General features: G+C 45.5%; 1 protein-coding gene and 1 pseudogene across 1 annotated transcript; both read left to right on the top strand.

Moving 5' to 3' along the window:
- Positions 1 to 1577: 1577 nt before the first annotated feature.
- LOC117042603 (oocyte zinc finger protein XlCOF6-like) lies at positions 1578 to 3944 on the top strand. Its single transcript, XM_033142140.1, has 2 exons — positions 1578 to 1605; positions 2376 to 3944. Exons 1-2 carry the CDS (start codon positions 1578 to 1580, stop codon positions 3668 to 3670), a joined length of 1323 nt encoding a protein of 440 aa, XP_032998031.1. The 3' UTR covers positions 3671 to 3944.
- A 12545-nt stretch (positions 3945 to 16489) lies between these two features.
- The window catches only part of LOC117042977, an 8055-nt pseudogene continuing 2301 nt past the window's right edge, over positions 16490 to 22243 (top strand).

Raw genomic sequence — 22243 nt, 5'->3', positions numbered from 1 at the left:
AGAGATACCTGCGCCCAACTCCTTCTCTCCTTTCCACCTGGTTTCCATTATTGCCACTATATCAGATCTCTTAAATCTGTGGGGTTTAAGGAATTAGGAAGATTGTTATGGAAATAGGTGGGTCCCCTCCCCCCCAGCCTGTGTAATTATTACTACAATTGTTATTTTCATTTATTTATTCAATCAATCAATCTATTAGTCTCTTTCTCTTGCCCAGTGCAGCCCAAAGTGACTTCAAACCTATTTCTGTTGTTGTTGTTGTTGTTGTTCTAGTTGTTGTTATGTTCCTTCCTTGTCCTGTTTCCTGTATTTTCAGCAGCCTCTGGAAGTCAGTGGGGCAGGGTGATTTGGGAATGTGTGCAGTTTGACTATATCAGGGAGATCTTGGCGATCACTGAGGAAGGAGGAAACGAAATACAGATTTTCAGCATTTTCAGCAGAGGGGGTAGAAGGGGAAAGTGTGTCCCACCAGATAAGACTCCAACCATCCCTGGCCATATGCCATCCTTACTTGGGCAGATAGTACTTAGTGTCCAACCATATCTGGAGGGCCAGGGATGCCTCAGCATAGAAAGTTCCTCTAGTGTTACTCAGTGTTACTTGCCACTTGGTAGAACTGGATCCTAAGGGTTCTTGAGACCCTAACAGTATAAATCCATGGTGTCCACACTCAGCAGCGTAGAAACCCCTGCCATCACCTGGGGAAGAGCTTTTTAAAGGAAATCGTTCACCCCCAAAGTTGCTTGCTTAGGAACGTACAGTGGGTCTGCCGACATACAACACCAGAGCTGCCCCTCCCCCTGCCCTGCATTCCTCCGCTGCTTCTCACACTAAAGGTGTGTCTGCATGAAATCCCAAAATATTTCTGGCTCCTATTCCAAAGAGGTCCAGTTGATATTCCAGACAAAAGTTCTAAGATTCTAATACACAATCGTGGCTGAGAAAAACAGCCAGGGAATATGAAACTGATTTGAAGGTTGGTTTCTTTACACTCAGGCGGAAACACAACTGCTTTCACTTCCTTTCCCCAGTCATATTCTTTCTTTTCTTCACCTTTAATAATCATTTTTTTCAGTGTCGCATATATTTTTATCTTGAGATCTTCAGATACATAGTGTTGTACAAATTCAATAAATAATTCCCAGTAGGAGAAGAGATAGTATATCCAGGAGTCCTTGGCCACCCACTGCAAAAGAGGAAGAACAGTGAGAGAGGCCTGGACAGGGAATCTCCACTAAGATAGTCCAGTGTCAGGAGACAGGTGCGAGACCAGGTGGCATACAATTATAGCAAATAAAAATTGGGTTGGATGTTTTAATCTGGCATTCCCAGCAGTCAGGCTCCAGCTGCTTTCCTTCTGCATCTCAGGCTCTCTCCATTCAATAATGCAAGACTGAGAGATGGAGGTCCAACCCAAATAACATTCTCCTACCTGAGCACTCCTTCAGCTGAGCACAAGCACCGAGCCTTGTCACTAGACTTATATATGAGTCTCCCAAAATGGTCAGTATGGACCCCCTGAGGTCAAAGGGACTGTGCAGGTGGTTAATAAACATCTAGAGGTCGAAGAGGACAAAATGGGTGAACTTAGGACCCTGATGAATAGTGGGCAGGTTCATGGACATAGAGCAGCTCCCTTTCCTGTGAGAAAGTTCTTTATTTAAAAAGGAAATCCCACAGTTCAACCATATTCTAAGATAATGCTTCTGAAATCCATTACCATTATTTCATTTGTATATCCTAAAAACTGGGCACATATGGAGGACAGGAGAGAATGTACAAGATGTTAAAATAAGAACAGGTGCTAATTGATGTGTGTAATATTCCTTTGTTCTCTTCCTAGAAAACAAATAGGATGTCCTCCCCGTCCTCCCCGTCAAAAGCAGACAATGGAGAAGGCAGTCAGAATTCTGGTGGGCCAAGTCCAATGGGAATAACGAAGAAACCATTTGAATTCATGGAGTATGGAGAGAGAGAGGAGAAACAATTTGAAACTATGGAGTTGTGGAGTAGCTTCACTGAAAGTGGAACACTAAGAATTCATCAACAGACTCACACTGGGGAGAAACCATTTAAATGCACAGAGTGTGGAAAAAGCTTTGGCTGGAGTTCAAACCTTCGTATACATAAACACACTCACACAGGTGAGAAACCATATAAATGTAAGGAGTGCGGAAAGAGCTTCAGTCAGATCGGACACCTTAGAAACCATCAACGGATCCATACAGGGGAAAAACCATTTAAATGCATGGAATGTGAAAAGAGTTTCACTGATAGTGGAACATTTAGAAAACATCAACAGACCCACACAGACGAGAAACCATTTATATGCATGGAATGTGGGAAGTGCTTCAGACAACGTGGAAACCTTAGAATTCATCAACGGACTCACACAGATGAGAAACCATTTAAATGTACGGAGTGTGGAAAGAGTTTCATTATCCGTCGATCCCTAATTCGTCATCATCGAACCCACACTGGGGAAAGACCATTTTCATGTATGGAGTGTGGAAAGAGCTTCTCTGAGTTTGGAAAAGTTAGAAGACATCAACGGACTCACACAAGGGAGAAACCATTTAACTGTATGGAGTGTGGAAAGAGCTTCATTAATAGTGAAAAACTTAGAATCCATCAACGGACTCACACAGGGGAGAAACCATTTAACTGTGTGGAGTGTGGAAAGAGCTTCATTAATAGTGGAAAACTTAGAATCCATCAACGCACTCACACAGGGGAGAAACCATTTAACTGTGTGGAGTGTGGAAAGAGCTTCACTTATAGTGGAGCACTAAGAAAACATCAACGGACTCACACAGGAGAGAAACCATATAAATGCATGGAGTGTGGAAAGAGCTTTATTGAAGGCAGAGAACTTAGTATGCACCATCAAACTCACACAGGAGAGAAACCATTTGAATGCATGGAGTGTGGAAAGAGCTTCAGTCACAGTAGAACACTTAGCATTCATCAGCGGAGTCACACAGGGAAGAACAGATTTAAATGTAAGGAGTGTGGAAAGGTCTTCACTAAAGTTGGAAACGTTAGAAGACACCAGCGGACTCACACAGGGGAGAAACCATTTAAGTGCCTGGAGTGTGGAAAGAGCTTTCGTGATGGTACAGCACTTAGTTTGCATCATCAAACTCACACCGGGGAGAAACAATATAAATGTGTGGAGTGTGGAATGAGCTTCACTTATCGTGGAGGACTAAGAAGACATCAGTCGACTCACACAGGAGAGAAACCATATAAATGCATGGAGTGTGGAAAGAGCTTTATTAGTGGTACAGCACTTACTTTGCATCATCAAACTCACACCGGGGAGAAACTGTTTAACTGTGTGGAGTGTGGAATGAGCTTCACTTATAGTGGAGCACTAAGAAGACATCAGTCGACTCACACAGGAGAGAAACCATTTAAATGCATGGAGTGTGGAAAGAGCTTTATTGAAGGCAGAGATCTTAGTATGCATAATCAAACTCACACAGGAGAGAAACCATTTGCATGCATGGAGTGTGGAAAGAGCTTCAGTCACAGTAGAACACTTAGAAAACACCAATTGACTCACACGGGGGGCGGAAACCATTTAAATGTAAGGAGTGTGGAAAGGGCTTCACTAAAGCTGGAAATGTTAGAAGACATCAACGGACTCACACTGGAGAAACCCTAAATTCAGAGTGGAACCCTAAATTCACATACAGGAAACTTAGAAGACATGAACAGACTAAATCAGGTACAAGCAAATAAATGTATGGAGTGTGGAAAGAGCCTCAATAGAGGTGGAAACCTTAGCAAACACCAGCAAACTCACAAAGGGAAAACCATTGGATGATGAAAGATTTAATGATAAAGTGGGCAATTGATGTGGGACACAATATTGAATTTGAAATGTCCAAATTATGGAATCAGAACATGAAATTTACAACATGCACGATCCTGAAAGAGAACATCATGAAAATGACGTACCGCTGGTACTTGACACCGGTCAAATTAGGAAAATTGTACAGAAGGAGTAATAAGTGTTGGACATGTAATATAAAGGAGGGAGAGTTCTGTCATATACAGCAGCTAGAATTCTATTAGCGCAAAAATGGAAATCCACACACTTACCAACGATTGAGGATTGGAGAATAAAATTGATGGAGTATTTAGAATTGGCGACGCTGACCGGAATTGGAGTAAATTTGTTGAGTATTTAAAAATCCAATGTAAAGAGGTCAACAAACTGACAGGTTTGATGTAATACTTGCAATGTAATAGAGTCTCTGACTAAGGGGTAGATGATTGTATGATTGGTTAAAAGCCAGAGATAAAACCTATGAATGATGATGAATGATGAAAAATATGAAAACCAAAGTAGCGATGGAGGGAAGTCACAGACTTGGCATTGTATTTGTGTAGATTTGGTAAATATGTTTATTAATCTGTATTTCGTTTCACAATATTCAGAAACATATTTACACATACATACATACACACATATATTCCTCCCCCTCATGCTCCTGCGCAACAGTTCCTGTTTGACTCCCCTGCTTTTCCTTGCACATTACATACTGTTTCTTCGTGGCAACTTCACCTTTATCTTTTGGATTGGCGAGACTATAGTACCATTTCCTGACTCTGCATCATCTATCATACTTCTGGTGGCAACTACACTGTTATGTTGCGGACTGGCAAGACTATATTAATCATTTCCACCTTTAACTCTTTTGTTCTATGGGACCTCTATCGGAATTATGTGGGTTGCGCAGGAATTGCTCACATTTGATGTCTCTGATGTTCGGTAGAATGTTTGTATCCTTATATATTTGTATTCTAGTTCTACATTATACTGTTTATATGTAAAATTATGCTATACTAGCTGACCCGGCCATGCGTTGCTGTGGTTTTTAAATGTTTTTTTTATGATTGTATTGATTTAGTGAAATTGAAGAAGTTCCCCTGTTCAACTTCTGGTTTCTCCCACCCACAACCACCCTGTGTTGTAGCTCAGGCTGGCCCAGGGTCACTCGGCGAACTTAGTAGCGAGAATCGAACCCTGGTCTCTCTCTTAAATTCCCCTTTAATAGAATTAAACCCTTGCCCTAGATTTACTATTTCCTCCCCCCCTCTGGAAACATGGTACAGTCCACTCTGGCATTGAGCCTGGGGTCAGAAGGGACCATAACGATGCAAGGAGGGGTGATGGGGAACTGGTAGGGGCCTTATACATTTGTGTGCGGCGCTTTTTCCTCTTCTGATAACTGGAGTTTCGTTTCTAAAGCAATACAGCAGTGCAGAAAGGATTGTGTGTGGAGACAGGATAGGGAGCGAAGCGTAGTTGCTGATCTTTCTCATCCTAATTAAAGTTGGAGTTCTTATTACAAAATAAATATAATTAAGAACTCTGGCCGGAAGTTTCAACCAAAAAGATCCGCTTACTTGTGAGTAAATACAAATATAGTATCCATCCTGTTAAGAATTACAGTCTTAAATGAAGAAATAGTTTCACATTGAAAAATCCCTTGAAAGTCTTTTAGAAGTTGATGTAAGGGCTTCTACGATGCATGTCAGATGTATAATGAGACAACTGGAGACCAGGACTGGGCCCTGATTCGGCGTAGACGCCTTCCTCAGCTGGCAATATCAAATAATATTAGATAGTACATCAACTTTCAGTAATTAAGATTTTACAAAGATCATTATTAGACAGCATCAAGCGAATTGTAGCAATGTTTTAAAGTTGTTGTTGTTCAGTCGTTCAGTCGTGTCCGACTCTTTGTGACCCCATGGACCAGAGCACGCCAGGCACGCCTATTATCACTGCCTCTCGCAGTTTGGCCAAACTCATGTTAGTAGCTTCGAGAACACTGTCCAACCATCTCATCCTCTGTCGTCCCCTTCTCCTTGTGCCCTCCATCTTTCCCAACATCAGGGTCTTTTCTAGGGAGTCTTCTCTTCTCATGAGGTGGCCAAAGTACTGGAGCCTCAACTTCAGGATCTGTCCTTCTAGTGAGCATTCAGGGCTGATTTCTTTGAGAATGGATAGGTTTGATCTTCTTGCAGTCCATGGGACTCTCAAGAGTCTCCTCCAGCACCATAATTCAAAAGCATCAATTCTTCGGCGATCAGCATTCTTGATGGTCCAGCTCTCACTTCCGTACATTACTACTGGGAAGACCATAGCTTTAACTATACGGACCTTTGTCGGCAAGGTGATGTCTTTGCTTTTTAAGATGCTGTCTAGGTTTGTCATTGCTTTTCTCCCAAGAAGCAGGCATCTTCTAATTTCGTGACTGCTGTCACCATCTGCAGTGATCATGGAACCCAAGAAAGTGAAATCTCTCACAATGTTTTAAAGTATCATTCACTAAATAAGATTTAATAAAGGTCATCATTCAGCAACATCAAAAGAATTACAATAGGTTTTAAAGTATCATTCTAATAAATAGACCAAAGTAGATTTTCATAGTATTTGGTTCCTTACCTCGTTTTTTTTTTTGAGAGAGAGAGAAGTGTATAAAATATATATGGTTTCTATTTCTTTGATTGTTGAGAAGATGTGGCGTCTGTAAATCATGGATAGGAATTATTGTTACATATCTCCCGTTAAATTGTGTAAATGTAAAGTGCAAGGCTATGTGTTTCCTCACCTTAGAGAAAGTTTTCCTGTGTTTTCTCTGCGTTTCCTACTAGTGGGTGAGTTTGTTGTCTTATATATCTGATAGGGGAGGAGATAACCCCCTATTCCGGCCGGCTTCTTAAAGGTATAATACAATCACAAAGTCCTGAAACGCAGAGAGTACTGTGGTGATGTTTTAAAGAAAGGAAATGTATTCCTGATGTTCATTCAGACCCTTGGAAGACATAGTTTCGAACAGATGAATGTATCTGGCCTCCTGTTGTAATAGAAGTTTTTCAATGTTTCTTCGATTATATAGGTCTATCTTGGGTTTCCAGATAATAAAGAAGACAAAATCATCCTCCGTGTGTTTGCATCGTATATAATTTTCCACTAAAGGGGCTCCTAGTACCTTGTTTCGGATCCATGATCAACGCTGCGTAATTTTATCGGTCTGGTGCTCCTGCCTGTGTATATCTTTTTACAGGGGCACATCCATGCATACACGCTGTTCTGTGTGTTGCAATTGCTGGAGTGTTCTGTTACAAATTTAAAACCAGACTGTAAATCGACAAACTCTTTCACTTGTAGTGCATATTTGCATACGCTACAACTGCTTCTCACATCCCACATTAAGACCCATTTTCCCCTGCATCATCTCTCTCTCTGAGGAACGTCAACGCACTCACGCTGGCGAGAAACCATTTAAATGGATGGTTTGTGGAAAGAGCTTCAGTGAAAGTGGAGCACTGAGAAGAGTGGGGAGAGTGGATCTGGAGTGCTGGTGGTGAAGGATGATAGGCTGAGAGTCAACTGATTCTTCATCATTCTGAGAAAGAGCTGAAAGTGTTGCCTGCCTCCCTTTTTTGGATTCTGAATTCCTTTCAAGCAATATTGAAATATATTCGGAGTCCTGCAGTGGTTCTTTATTGCAGCTTGTAAAACAGTGATTCAATTCCCTCCCAACCTCAGGCTTTTATATACATTATTTACACAATGAGTCCCGTCTGATTGGCTGATTCTGCTTCCCTCCTGGAGCCTGATTGGGCTGCTCCTGCAAGCCAATCAGTTGTTGCATCCCAGGATCCTACCTTCATGTTGTTCTAGTATCCAAGCTTAGTACATAACAAATATAAAGGGGGTGGGGTTTTTCCCTGAAGGCCTTTGTTAGGTAGTGGGTGGACACAGCAGACGACACCGTGATTTTCAAGCAGCTCTTGTTTATTCTCAGGCTGGAACAGAAGTGAGCTGAAGGGCTCAGCAGCCTGCTTACATAGAACTCAGCTACAAGCAACAGTAAAAAGATGGGGAGTTTTTTCATTTGTGGTGGTCGTGTGATTCAGTAAAACAGTACTGGGAAAACATACAATGAGCTTAAAAAAATATTTAAATATACTTTTAAGGAAATACCGGAGGCATTCCTTTTAGGAACGGTAGGGGTAGAGATAAAGAAATGTGATCAAAAGTTTTTCTTATATGCTACCACAGGGGCGAGACTTCTGCTGGCACAGGTCTGGAAACAAGAAACAATACCAACTGTTGAGCAATGGCAACAGAAAATCACAGAATACATGGAAATTGCAAAAATGACAATGAGAGTCAGACAACGGGGGAAGAAACGTTTACAAAAGAATGGGGAAAGTTTATGGAATATCTGGATAAGGTGTGTAAGACGTAAAGGATGACAAAACACATGGCGTGTAGTTATTTTAAAGAAGAGAATAGTAAAGAAATAAGGAAAGATATATAATTTTGAAATGGGATTGTAAAAGTAATTGAAATCCGAAAAGAAAAGAAAAATTTAAACGGTGGAAAAACAGTTGATGTGCGAAACATAGATGTATGATTTAGAGAAGACATAAGAAGAAAGAAGGGAAGTGAACGGAATTGTAAATGTAATCAATTAGAGTGGTATAATTTTTTTGTTTTTTGGTATTACTTGTTTCTAACACTTTTTTGTTATAATCTTTGTCAAAATTCAGAGGAAAAATCAATAAAAATCATTTACAAAAAAAAAAACAGTAACAACTTTCTGTAGTTACCCAATCCCTGAACGTCACTTTCAATCCCTCATTTGCATGTGCAGACCTGAGTGAAAACTGCAGCAGAACGAACTATATACAAAACAAAATCGAAAGTTCTTTCTAGTAGCACCTTAGAGACCAACTGAGTTTGTTCCTGGTATGAGCTTTCGTGTGCATGCACACTTCTTCAGATACACTGAAACAGCTGATCACCCATTCCCACCACCCTTCTGAGTAATACCCCTCCCCACTCCCTCACTATATTTAAGGATCTGGTGACTTCTGTTTCAGTGTATCTGAAGAAGTGTGCATGCACACGAAAGCTCATACCAGGAACAAACTCAGTTGGTCTCTAAGGTGCTACTAGAAAGAAATTTTGTTTTGACTATGGCAGACCAACACGGCTACCCACCTGTAACTGGAACTATATACAAACACCCCTAGTGGCCTAGGGTGAGAACTTCAATACATAACAGCCCTCCTCTCCATTCTTTGGCCCCCCCATAGCGTGGAAAATTCCAACACTTCAGCTTCCTTTTTGAATGCACGAATCCATAGAGCTATGGCAGCAGGCCAGCTAACAGGCTCAAGAAGTTCCGCTTCCAGGCATGTTGTTGTTTAGTCATTAAGTCGTGTCCGACTCTTTGTGACCCCATGGACCAGAGAATGCCAGGGACTCCTGTCTTCCACTGCCTCCCGCAGTTTGGTCAACCTCATGTTGGTAGCTTCAAGAACACTGTCCAACCATCTTGTCCTCTGTCGTTCCCTTCTCCTTGTGCCCTCCATCTTTCCCAAGCTTCCAGGCATGGGCGCAGCCAATAATTTTGTTGCTTCCTAGGGGGGCATTTATTTGGGGTTTCGTACGAATGTCCTAGGTTACATCCCTGGCAGCAGCCATCTCAGCAATAATTCCTCTGGGGCATGAAGGTGGCACACTTTACAACCCTCCATCCCTTTATGTCTGATAAAACCCCCCGGGGTGAGAGATTCTGCCATAATCACACCCGGCTGTCTACCAAATCCATCTGGCTGAGACCCTCCTTGCCCATGGACTCTCTGCCAGAGTGATGTATGCTTTGGTTATCTCCCGCTTAGACTACTGCAATGCACTCTACATGGGGCTACCTTTCAAGGTGACCTGGAAACTGCAATTAATCCAGACTGGGGCAGCTAAACTGGTGACTGGGAGTGGTTGCCGGGACCACATAACACCAGTCCTAAAGGATCTTCACTTGCGCCCAGTGCATTTCCAAGCACAATTCAAAGTGTTTGTGCTGACCTTTAAAGACCTAAACCTGAAGGAGGGTCTCCACTCCCATCATTCAGCCCGGACACTGAGTCTCCTCCGAGGGTCTGATGATGGTTCCCTCACTGTGAGAAGCAAAGTTAAAGGGAACCGATGTCAAGCAGATAAAGAATTATACAATGTTTAGAAGACACCTGAAGGCAGCTTTGTATCGGAAGATTTTAAATGTTTGATGTTTTTATAATGTTTTTATATGCACTGCAAGTAAGACCCTGAGGTTGGGAAAGATGGGGGGCACAAGGAGAAGGGGACGACAGAGGATGAGATGGTTGGACAGTGTTCTCAAAGCTACTAACATGAGTTTGGCCAAACTGCGAGAGGCAGTGAAGGATAGGCGTGCCTGGCATGCTCTGGTCCATGGGGTCACGAGGAGTCGGACACGAATGAACAACAGCAACAAAGCTGCCCAGCTACATTTTGTTGTTGTTTTTGTTGTTCGTGACCCCATGGACCAGAGCATGCCAGGCACGCCTATCCTCCACTGCCTCTCGCAGTTTGGCCAAACTCATGTTAGTATCTTCGAGAACACTGTCCAACCATCTCATCCTCTGTCGTCCCCTTCTCCTTGTGCCCTCCATCTTTCCCAACATCAAGGTCTTTTCTAGGGAGTCTTCTCATGAAGTGGCCAAAGTACTGGAGCCTCAACTTCAGGATCTGTCCTTCTAGTGAGCACTCAGGGCTGATTTCTTTGAGAATGGATAGGTTTGATCTTCTTGCAGTCCATGGGACTCTCAAGAGTCTCCTCCAGCACCAGAATTCAAAAGCATCAATTCTTCGGCGATCAGCCTTCTTGATGGTCCAGCTCTCACTTCCGTACATCACTACTGGGAAAACCATAGCTTGAACTATACGGACCTTTGTCGGCAAGGTGATGTCTCTGCTTTTTAAGATGCTGTCTAGGTTTGTCATTGCTTTCCTCCCAAGAAGCAGGCGTCTTCTAATTTCATGACTGCTGTCACCATCTGCAGTGATCATGGAACCCAAGAAAGTGAAATTATTATTATTATTATTATTATTATTATTATTATTATTATTATTATTATTTCCACTTTACAGCTGCTGAGGGCGCCCCCTGCCCAACAGCCCTGCAAAGGTTCCCGGTTTCAACTGCCGGCAGGGAAGGAGACGCCCCTCCCTGGGTGAAGCTGGCCCAGCTTGGCAACTCTCGCCCGCCTCCCACCCTCATTCCCACAGGGCTGCTCTTGGGTCATAGCTCTATGGGCACACGCCTTCGGAAAGGAACCCGAAGCACGTCGGAAATTCCCGAGCCGAAGGGGGGGGAAGGAGCCCCTCCCTCGGAGATCCGCCAGGCTGTGAATAGAGGGAGAGAGAGAGAGGAGGAGAAAGAGGTAAAGATGCAGGGGGGGGGGGAGAAAGGGGAGAGAGAGAAAGGGGGCAGAGACACCCCCCCACAACAACAGCAACTCCCTTCCTGCAGGGGCCCCGATCCAGGCAATCCGGCTGCAGATCGGGGACCCTCCATTCGCAGGGTTTGCATTGCACGCCCCCCCCCAACAGAGACCAGCCTTCCCACCATTTACTATGGGAAATGCAGCGGGGTGGGGGTGCAGGGGGGGCCTTTCTGCAGAGGGAGGACCGGAAGGGTTTGCATTGGAAGATCTCCTTTGCAGCGCCCCATCCGCTTCAGAGTCGAGAGACGCTCAACTTTCCTGCCCCCCCCCCCGCTTTTGCGGGAATGAAATGGGAGCCCCCCACCAAGGGGGTCCCAGCAAGGAACCCCACCCCCAAGCAGTTCCGCGCCCCTCTCCGAGTCCCAGGTTCCCCCTGGCAGGAATCCCTGGGGCACCACGATCCTGGCTCCGCGCCGAGGTGTGCCTTGTTGGGTCCCCTTTGTGCGGAGAATCGGAGAGAGGGAGGGCATGGAAGGGTTAAAGGAGGGAACAGAGGCCTGGATAGAGACCCCCCCCCGTCTCCCTCCTCTCCCCCCTCCCTGCTCATCTGGCGAGGCACCTCTGGATGGAGAGGTGGTCGCGATTGGGAGAGATCCCTGAACAGGAGGCCCGATCCACCCACTCTCTCCTCCCTTGAAGCTCAGTCCCTGCCCTGCCATAAGTCCCACATCAGCTGCTGCATGGGGCTCTGGGGGTGTCCAGCCATTGGGGGAAAGAGGAAAGGGAGGGAGGCCACTCCATTATTTCCGCCCCTTGAGGCTTCTGTCCTGGCAACTACAGTCTCACCCACATGCCTTTGTTTCTCCGGAGAAGCATCTATAAAAGGGTTCTTACCCAGAGATACCTGTGTCCAACTCCTTCTCTCTATTCCACCACGTTTCCTTTATTCCCACTATAAAATCTCACTTCTGTGGGATTTAAGGGATTGGGAAGATTGCTATGGAAATGGGTGGTTTCCCCCTCAAGGGCCAGCATTGTTATTGTTGCAATTTCAATTGTATTTATTTATTTATTTATTTATTTATTTATTTATTTATTTATTTATTTATTTATTTATTCAATGAATCAATCCATCCATCTATCAATCTATTAGTCTCTTTCTCTTGCCCAGGGCAGCCCAAAGTGACTTAAAATCATTTTTGTTGTTGTTCCTGTTGTTGTTATGTTCCACGGTGACACTCCAAGCCCTTCTTTGTCATGTTTCCTGTATTTTGGGGGCAGAGAGAAGGCTGGTCTCGGGGCCTGCTCCAGCGTGAAGGAGACTGAGGCAGCCCCCTCGAGCTGAGTGCCATTTGGCCAGCCCTGCTTTAACCCTCTTTCCTCTCATCCAGTGGAAGGTGCTGTCCCATTGCCAGTGTCCAAGACACAAGACAGCAGCCTCTGGAAGTCAATGGTGAAGGATGATATGGGAATGTGTGTAGTTGGTTGGACTGCATCAGGAAGATCTTGGAGATCATGGAGGAAGGAGGAAATGAAATACAGATATACAGCATTTTCAGGGGATGAGGAAATGGGAAAAGTGTGTCCCACCAGATAAGACTCCCACCATCCCTGGCCATATGCCATCCTTGCTTGGGCAGGTGGTACTTTGTGTCCAACCACAACTGGAGGGCCAGAGATGCCTCAACTCAGCATAGAAGGTTCCTCTAGGGCTCAGTGTTATTTGGGAGTTGGTGGAACTGGATCCTAAGGTTTCTTGAAACTCTAACACTATAAGTCCAAGGTGTCCACACTCAGCAGCGCAGAAACCCCTGCCGGCACCCAGGGAAGAGCTTTTTAAAGGAAATCGTTCACCACCAAATTTGCTTGCTTAGGAATGTACAGTGGGTCTGCCAACCTGCAGCACCAGAGCTGCCTTCCTCCGCTGCTCCTCACACAAAAGGTTTGTGTGGATGAAGTCCCAAAGTATTTCTGGCTCCTGTTCCAAAGAGGTCCTGTTGATATTCCAGAAGAAAGTGTGGCTAAGATTCTAATACAGAATTGTGGCCAAGAAAAACAGCCAGGGAATATGAAACTGATTTGAAGATTGGTTTCTTCTTTACACTCAGATGGAAACTTTGCTGGTTTCACTTCCTTTCTTCACCTTTAATATTCACTTTTTTCAATGTCACACGTATTTTTACATTGTGGTCTTCAGATGAAGATAAATATACAAATTTATTTATTTATTTTTTTAAAGAGAATTTATTGATTTTCCAAAACAAAGAATCACATATCACAAACCCAAACCCAAACCCAACATTCAAACCATAACATTACAAATACAAATACACCAACGATTCTTTTTCTTGTTTACATAAAAAAAAAACTTTTCTTGGTTGAATCATTGTACAATGACTTCCCCCGCTATCTCTCCTTCAGTTCCGATTCCATATCTACTTTAATAACTTGTCATCTCTGAAAAAATCATTTAACAAACCGAACTTAACATATTTCTTAAACTCTTATTTTTAATACATAATAATAATCTATTCCACAATAGCTTAGATTGAATCTAATCCCATTTTAACTTCATAACAATTAATAAATCAACTTCATAACACCACATATTTACTTCTTGTTTCAAATCATAACAAACATCTTCTTCAGACTGCTGCTAATAATAAAGAAAAAATTACGGATATCCCTTCTCTAGTTCCAAAGACTTAAAATCTTAAACACACCGACTTCAAGGTACCAATAAGCCATCCCAAATTTATCTTCAATACAATTCAGCCTATCCCTTTTCTATCCATTTTCTTCCACCTCATACCAATACCATTTCCCAGGAAGTCCTCTTTTCTTAAAAGTCCACAGTTCCAGACATAATCTACTACAGTCCTTGCAGGGAGCATCAGGGTACGCAAATCTTCTCCTTCCTGCATCTCCAGTTCAAGATTCCATTCCTCTTCTGATTGTGAATATAAAAGTCTTTTCCCCATCATTTCTGGGCCCTCACCCCAGAAATTGGATATAAGTGATTTTCTCATCCTGGATCTTTCATCTTCTCGGAGTCGCAGATGCATCCTGTTTTGTTCTTCAATAATTCCCCTCAGCTCCCCAGCAAGGTTTCCTTCCATTCCAAAAATATTCTGAAAAGTCTTTTCTGTGGGAAATATTTTTTCTGCCATGTCCTGGTTCAGCAAAAACAATTTCTGATTTGCCAATTCTAACTTCAAAAGAATAATCCTTTGTTCATGCGTCAGTCCAGTGTCCAAAACCAACTTAAAAACGAAACCTAACATGGTAGAAATGGGCATAGAGTGTCAAGTTTCAATGTTTATCCCTCTTTATCACTGCACATTTCCGTTTCACACAAAGATCTCCGCAGCCATTTTCGCAGCCATTTTCCCCGAAGTCAGGGGTAAAAGATTACAGTTCATCCATTTAAAAAAAGAAATATCCACCACCTACTTACTCCCCCGAAAGGGATTCAGTCAGTCTCACTTGTCAAAAAATCCAAACATTGTATCCATCACTATAACAGCAGTCACTTTTCAATCAGTTACTTCTTTATTACCACCAAAGGGAGAAAAACGGGCTCCCCCTCCAATATCTCCCGGAGCACCAAATGTCAAAGGTAGATCCCGTTATTTAAGTACTCACGGCCACCGGGTTTTATTCTTTTAATCCTTCTGCAGGTAGAACGGTGTTGCTCACCGCGAGCGGCGGCCGCCGCTTCGCCGAGCCGGTTGGGGCATGTCTCCTATAGCCCGGCTCCGTTTTCCCTTCACCCCCACTCCCCCTTTACAGGGGGAACAAGGGAAGGGTTCGGAGCCATATCGGGCCCGCCGGAGAGCCCAAGCCGCGGGACGCTCGACCCGCGGCTCATCGGAGCCCCGCTTTGCGGTAGCGGGGCTCCAACCCCCGGCCGGCCTGGGTCGCTTCGCTGCCGAAGCGACCCACGACCACGCACGATGGCGTCCTCGCCGGAAGTCCCGATAAATATACAAATTTAATCAATAATTTCCAGTAGGAGCAAAGGAGGAAGAACAGTGAGAGAGGCTTGGATTGGGAATCTCCACTTAGATAGGTCAGTGTCGGGAGGGAGGTGCGAGACCTGGCGGCATATAATTATTATCAGTAGTAATTGGGGTAGGCGTTTTAATCTGGGATTTCTAGCAGTCAGGCTCCAGCTGCTTTCCTACTGCATCTCAGGCTTTCTCCACTCAATAATGCAAGGCTGAGAGATTCGCCTACCTGAGCACTCCTTCAGCCGACCACAAGCCTTGTCACTAGACTTATATATGAGTCTCCCAAAATGGTCAGTATGGACCCCCTGAGGTCAAAGGGACTGTGCAGGTGGTTAATAAACATCTAAAGGTTGAAGGGGACAAAATGTGGCCCAATGGATGGAGGATTATTGTGCAGAGGAAGAAAAACTTCATTATGAGCTGAGGACACTGATGAATAGTGGGCAGGTTCATGGACATAGAGCAGCTCCCTTTCCTGTGAGAAACCTCTTTATTTAAAAAGTAAATCCCACAGTTCAACCATATTCTACGATAATGCTTCTGAAATCCATTACCATTATTTCATTTGTATTGTGTTGTATAGTGCAGAGGATGAAGAACTTCACGGTGAGCTTAGGATCCTGATGAATAATGGCGCAGATTCATGGACATAGAGTAGCTCCCTGTCTTACGAGAAACCACCTTTTATAAAAAGTAAACCCCACAGTTCAAACGTATTCTGAGATAATAATGCTTCATTAACGATGCTTAAGGGTTATGAAAGGCTAATGATGCATTACCATTATTTGACATTATTTCATTTGTCTTTCCTAAGAATTTGGAACACATGGAGGACAGGAGAGAATGTATGAGCTGGTGCTGATTGATGTGTGTAATATTCCTTTCTTCTCTTCCTAGAAAACAAATAGGATTTCCTCCCCCCTTCGCCCTCCAAAGCAGACAATGGAGAAGGCAGTCAGAATTCTTGAAGGCCATGTTCAATGGGAATAATGAAGAAACCATTTAAATACATGGAGTGTGGAAAGAGAAAGAAGAAACAATTTAAAAGTATGGAGTGTGAAAAGAGCTTCACTGACAGTGGAACACTTAGAAAACATCAACAGACTCACACAGGGGATAAACCATTTAAATGCATGGAGTGTGGAAAGAGCTTCACTGACAATGGAACACTTAGAATTCATCAATGGACTCACACGGGGGAGAAACCGTTTAACTGCATGGAGTGTGGAAAGAGCTTCACTGACAGTGGAACACTTAGAAAACATCAACGGACTCACACGGGGGAGAAACCATTTAAATGCATGGAATGTGGAAAGAGCTTCATTCAGAGTGGAAACCTTCGAATTCATCAACGGACTCACATGGGGGAGAAACCATTTAAATGTATGGAGTGTGGAAAGAGCTACAGTCATAGTGGATACCTTAGAATTCATCAACGGATTCACACAGGGGAGAAACCATTTAAATGCATGGAGTGTGGAAAGAGCTTCACTGACAATGGAGCACTTAGAATTCATCAACGGACTCACACAGGAGAGAAACCATTTAAATGCATGGTGTGTGGAAAGAGCTTCAGTCAGAGTGGACAGCTTAGAATTCATCAACGGACTCACACAGGGGAGAAACCATTTAAATGCATGGAGTGTGGAAAGAGCTTCAGTCAGAATGGAGACCTTAGAATTCATCAACGGACTCACACAGGGGAGAAACCATTTAAATGCATGGAGTGTGGAAAGAGCTTCACTGACAGTGGAGCTCTTAGAATTCATCAACGGACTCACACAGGAGAGAAACCATTTAAATGCATGGAGTGTGGAAAGAGCTTCACTGACAGTGGAGCTCTTAGAATTCATCAACGGACTCACACAGGAGAGAAACCATTTAAATGCATGGAGTGTGGAAAGAGCTTTACTGATAGTGGAACAGTTAGAAAACATCAACGGACTCACACGGGGGAGAAACCATTTAAATGCATTGAATGTGGAAAGGGCTTCAGTCAGAGTGGAAAACTTAGAATTCATCAACGGACTCACACAGGGGAGAAACCATTTAAATCATAATTCTCATGCATGCTCTAACTACCATACTTATAATAATATTTCTACACATTAACTACATTAACTTCTTGAAGTCCTATTAGCGTATTCAGTTGTAAATTCGTAAACTTTAACCAGTCTTTGATGAATTTCTGGTCCCGCTGTTCCCGGATTCTCCCCGTCATTTTGCCCAATTCTGCATATTCCATCAATTTCACTGTCCATTCTTCTTTCGTTGGTAATTCTTCTTGTTTCCATCTTTGTGCTAGCAAAATCCTAGCTGCAGTCACTGCGTATTGGAAAAGCTTAATGTCCTTTTTTTCAATGTCTGTACCTACAATACCTAATAAAAAGGCTTCAGGTTTATTAACAAAATTATATTTCAACATTTTTTTAACTCATGATATATCATATCCCATCATGATATGGGATATGGCAGGTCCCAAACTTAAGGGGCTACTTTCTGCAAATCCACAAGCTGCCTGGAGGCAAGAGTCACCTCGTTCAGGGCTCTTTCCAGGAATGGTTGAACCCCTCATTCACAAGTGAGGCCTGGTTTGCTCTCAAAGGGGTGGGAAAGGGAGGGAGAGGCCCAAAGTCTCTGCCCCCTCCACACCCCCAGGGGTTTAGCCTGTATCTGGACTGCACCACTTCAGCCTGCAAGGAAGACCCTTCTTTTCTGGGACACATTGACTCCACCACTTGGGGAAGCAAACCAAGTCAGTGGGGAGGAGATGTCCAGCCAGGACCCTGTGAGCTGCAGGAAAAGTGGTGCACTGGAGAGCAGTCCATCCTGTGAGCTGCCTCCCCTGCAGTCTGAGGTGGGACAGATCCAGCCCAGCCATAGATCCACCACTCGGGAGGATGAGGACCGAGAATTTGGGTGCAACTTGCGCTTTTAATGCTCCCCTGAGATTTCCTGTAACAGGAATAGCAGCTCCTCTGTGGCATGTCCTTGCATAACAAAATGAGTAACAAATTGAATTTCAACAGGGACAAATGTCAGGTCTGCACTTAGACAGGAAGGACCACCTGCACATATAGAGGGTGGGGGACACCTGGCTCACTAACAGAACATGGGAAAAGGATCTAGGGGTCTTGGGGGACCAGTAGCTTATCATGAGTCCACTGGGTGATGCAGCAACAAAGAAAGATAACTCTGTTCTAGGCTGCAGGGTATGACTCGAACCAATGGCTTCCAGTTGCAAGAAAGGAGATTCTGACTAAACATGTGGAAACCCTATTTGACAGCAAGAGCTGTTTGGCAGGGGAACAGACTCCCATGAGAGGCGGTGGGCTCTCCTTCCTTGGAGGTTTCCAGCAGAGGTTGGGTGGCCATCTGTCCTGGATGCTTCAGCTGAGGTTACTGCATTGCAGGGAGTTAGTCTAGATGACTCTTCAGGCCCTTCCACTTCTGTGATGCTATGGGTCTGTACGCCTCCCTGTCTTCAAAGGGGCAGAGGGGAGAAGGGGGATCTGGAGGTCGCCAGCCAGCCCATGGAGAGGAGGGGCAGAGGAATATCTCTCTGTTAGGAATGGGGGAAAACCATTGTATTTCAATCTTGCCTTTGAACCAAAGCTGTCCTCCAAGCAGCTCACATGAAATAAGCGGATATATATCTATAATGGCAAGGGATAACACTGTTACGGAAATTACCAGGGTAGAGGCTGCTCAGCTCCCGGTCCTACGGAGGAAGCCCGTGGTTCGCTGCGGAGGCAATGGAGACCAGCCGGAGAACGGAGCAAAAGCAAAGGAGTTTATTGCGCAACAAGGTTCAGGAGGATCCGAACCCCGAACAAAGGGTGTCACGGACTTTTAAAACTTCCCGCAATTGCCCAGGATACATAGCGAAATACATCATAGAAACGTCAGAGAAGGGAGGGGTAGAGAGGAGGTTCTAGCGAGATTTACATACAGGTAAACAAGTTTTACATATCAGGAAGGATGGCAGGAACTGGTGAATGGATTTAGGGTGGGTACAATATACATTGAGAGTTTCCACTGGGAGAGAACAATAGGAAACTCCTGGGAGGATGTCTGCTACCATGGCAACTGATCGGAGGGTGCTTGGGTGGATTACCGGGAGGGGTGCATTTCCTCTTGCACCTGGATGAGTACGTGATCTCTCGCTTAAAGGATTATGAAAGTCACTCAGCTGGAAGTCCAAAAATCATACAGTATCAGAATAATAAACTTCTGATGATCGGAGGATGGCGGGGACCAAGGGGATGGAAAGGCCATCTCCTAAGGAGGAGATAGACACCAGAATCGAGCAAATCGGACATTGCATTCAGGAGATATACATTTTTATAGTAATAAATGGTTTTGAGCTGTCAAACGGGCCACCCAGAGTCCAGTTGCTACATTGTAACAAGTTATAATTAATAACCTCCCTTGCTGGATACATTTTAGTTTCAGTTCCATTGTTCTCGCAGCAGGGAGCCTGTCAATACCCACTTAGCGTGCAGTCAAGCGTGAAGGTGTTGAGTACATCACTGAACGTTCCATTTTGCAGGCTGAGCTGAATGCATGCTCCTGATTGGTGGGCTTGCCGTTCATTGAGAAAATGGCGTGTACGAGGAGCACTTTTGACAGGGGCGCTTCTCGGAGGCTTTTTTGGGGCGCAGATCGGGACGTTTGAGGGAACCCTTTATCGCGAGGGTTTATGTGGGTGCTTGTGCAACTTGTGTGTGTGTGGGGGGTCCAGAACAGGGTGAAAGGGGTACCCGCTCATCGTCGGGGGCGCAAGGGGAAGAAGGAGGCTTCCAGGTCCCGCACTCGGCAGCACGGGAGTCCTGCGGTGGGGCCGCACGGTGGGGAAGGTGACAGCCGGAACTTTTCCCTATCAACACCATTTAGGGTTGTCCTAAGTTAGTGTTCCAAGTTCCCAAAGCTACTTTGCAGGGCTGTTGTAACGGGGACACCCTACGGCTCCCCCACGTTGGGAAATGGGTGTAAAAATGATTAAAGGGATTAAAAGAGATGAAGGGGGGATGTAACCTTCGTGGCCCGGAGGACATTTGAAAAAGCGAGTTAGGCATGTTGTAGGCGCGGCTTCTGATTGGCTGATTGGCCCAGGAAATTGCCGACAGCCGAAGAGGACATTCGGCTTCCAAAAAAAGTTCACGCACCGGAACGCTTATTTCCGGGTATGGAGCATTCAGGGTCCAATTTGTTGGTGAACTAAGCAGTTTGGGAACCAAGGAACCATTGTAATTTTTTTAAAAAGGGATGTTGTTTTCTTCTGGATGGGGGTTGTTTTAATGTGTAGCTGTTTAAGTTTGTATTGTATTTTTTATTTTGGTATTTTGTTAAGTTGTTTGATTGAGGGGCTCCTATAATATTAGCAAGGCAGCCCCTCTGCACATTCCCCCCGCCAGCACCCAGGATGGAGAGGACTCCCCAAAACGCCACGTCTCTCTCTGTCTGTCTCCCCACTGTCCATGTCCTGCTGGGCTTCCCTCCCCCCACGTTGCTCCCCTCCCTCCCTCAGCCCCCCAACTTCCTCCTCCATCCGCCCCCAAGTGCGCAGGGGCCTCCCAAGACCAGCAGGGAGGATAGAGAGGGAGGAGGGTCTCTATCCAGGCCTCTCTCGCGTCCTTTAACTCTTCCATGAACTCCCTCTCTTTCTCTGCCCCCACCCAAAGATACCCAAGTGCCGGAGCGCCCCACGGATTCCTGCCGGAGGAAATGGGGGGATCCGTCGCGAGGGGAAGCCCAACTGGCGCCTCTACCTGACCCGCATTGCAGGATCCTGGGGCGAGTCAGGAGGGGGTCTCGCCCTCGTAGCCAAAAAAGGGGGTACAGCTGCTCTGCCACTGAGCTGCGCCCCTCCCGCCCCACCAGCAAAGCTCAAGTTCAAAAAGGCACCCGCAATAAGGACTCTGGACTCCCCTTTAGTTCCTGATCCAAGCCCCACAAACCCGGTCTGCTCTGCAGGGCTGTTGTAACGGGGACACCCCTGCCTCCCCCCCCCCACGTTGTGAAATGCGTGTAAAAAGGACCGGATCCCCGGCCCCCTCCCAGCAGTGGATTAAAAGAGATGAAGGGGGGATGTAACCTTCGTGCCCCAGAGGACTTTTTTGGTGGTGGTGGGGGGAGAGAGTCTCTTTCCCTGCCGCCTCCGGGGATCGAACCCGGGACCTTCTCGGGAAAGAAAAAGCATAACGGAGCTGGTTTGGAAGGAGGAGGGAGACGTCACTCATTCCTCCCCCTGGGTCAGAGAGCTCCGCTTCCTAGAGAGGCAGGAAGGGGGGGAGGGGCCTCCATCCACATTCCCGGAAGAGGAGCAGGTCTGTAGAGGAGGACGAGGAAGACAAAGAGGTACAAAATATATCTATATATGAGGTTGGGGGCGGGAGAAGGATGCGCTTTTCCTCCCCGTGGATCGGCAGGGCAGCTGGGAAGGAAGGGCAGGATTTGGGGCGGGGGGGGGTGAAAGGAAGTAGGGGAGTGCTCCCCCCTCCCCTTCTTCCTGTGGAAGGGCTGGACTTGAACCCAGGCCCCACTTCCGCGCTCCTCTGCGAGTCCCGGGTTCCCCATGGCTGGAATCCCTGGGTCCCTTTTGTGGGGAGGGGATAAAGGAGCCCCTCCGTCCGAGGGGGCAGGTCCTTGGAGAGCCCCCAGACCTTTGTATTGCAGGAATAGAAATCGGACTAGAATAGAATAAAGAGATGCTCAGCGGCCCTGCCCCCCCCGCGCCTTTGCGGGAATGAAATGGAAGGCCCCCCCAAGGGCTGGGACTTGAACCCAGGCCCCAGTTCCGTGCCCCTCTGCGAGTCTCTTGGAGGGTCCCCTTTGTGTGGAGAATGGGAGAGAGGGAGGCCATGGAAGGGTTAAAGGGGGCGAGAGGGGCTGGATAGAGACCCCCCCCCCGCGTCTCCATTCTGCTCACCTGGGGAGGCATCCCT

Source organism: Lacerta agilis, chromosome 2 (assembly GCF_009819535.1).
Source record: "Lacerta agilis isolate rLacAgi1 chromosome 2, rLacAgi1.pri, whole genome shotgun sequence".
Lineage (NCBI taxonomy): Eukaryota > Metazoa > Chordata > Lepidosauria > Squamata > Lacertidae > Lacerta > Lacerta agilis.
This window is presented reverse-complemented; position numbering and strand designations above follow the sequence as displayed.

Coding starts and splice junctions, on each gene's coding strand:
- LOC117042603 (XM_033142140.1), top strand. CDS start 1,578: ATGGGTGAACTTAGGACCCTGATGAATA. Junction 1,606..2,375: donor ACTTAGGACCCTGATGAATA/GTGGGCAGGTTC, acceptor GAAACCTTAGAA/TTCATCAACGGACTCACACA.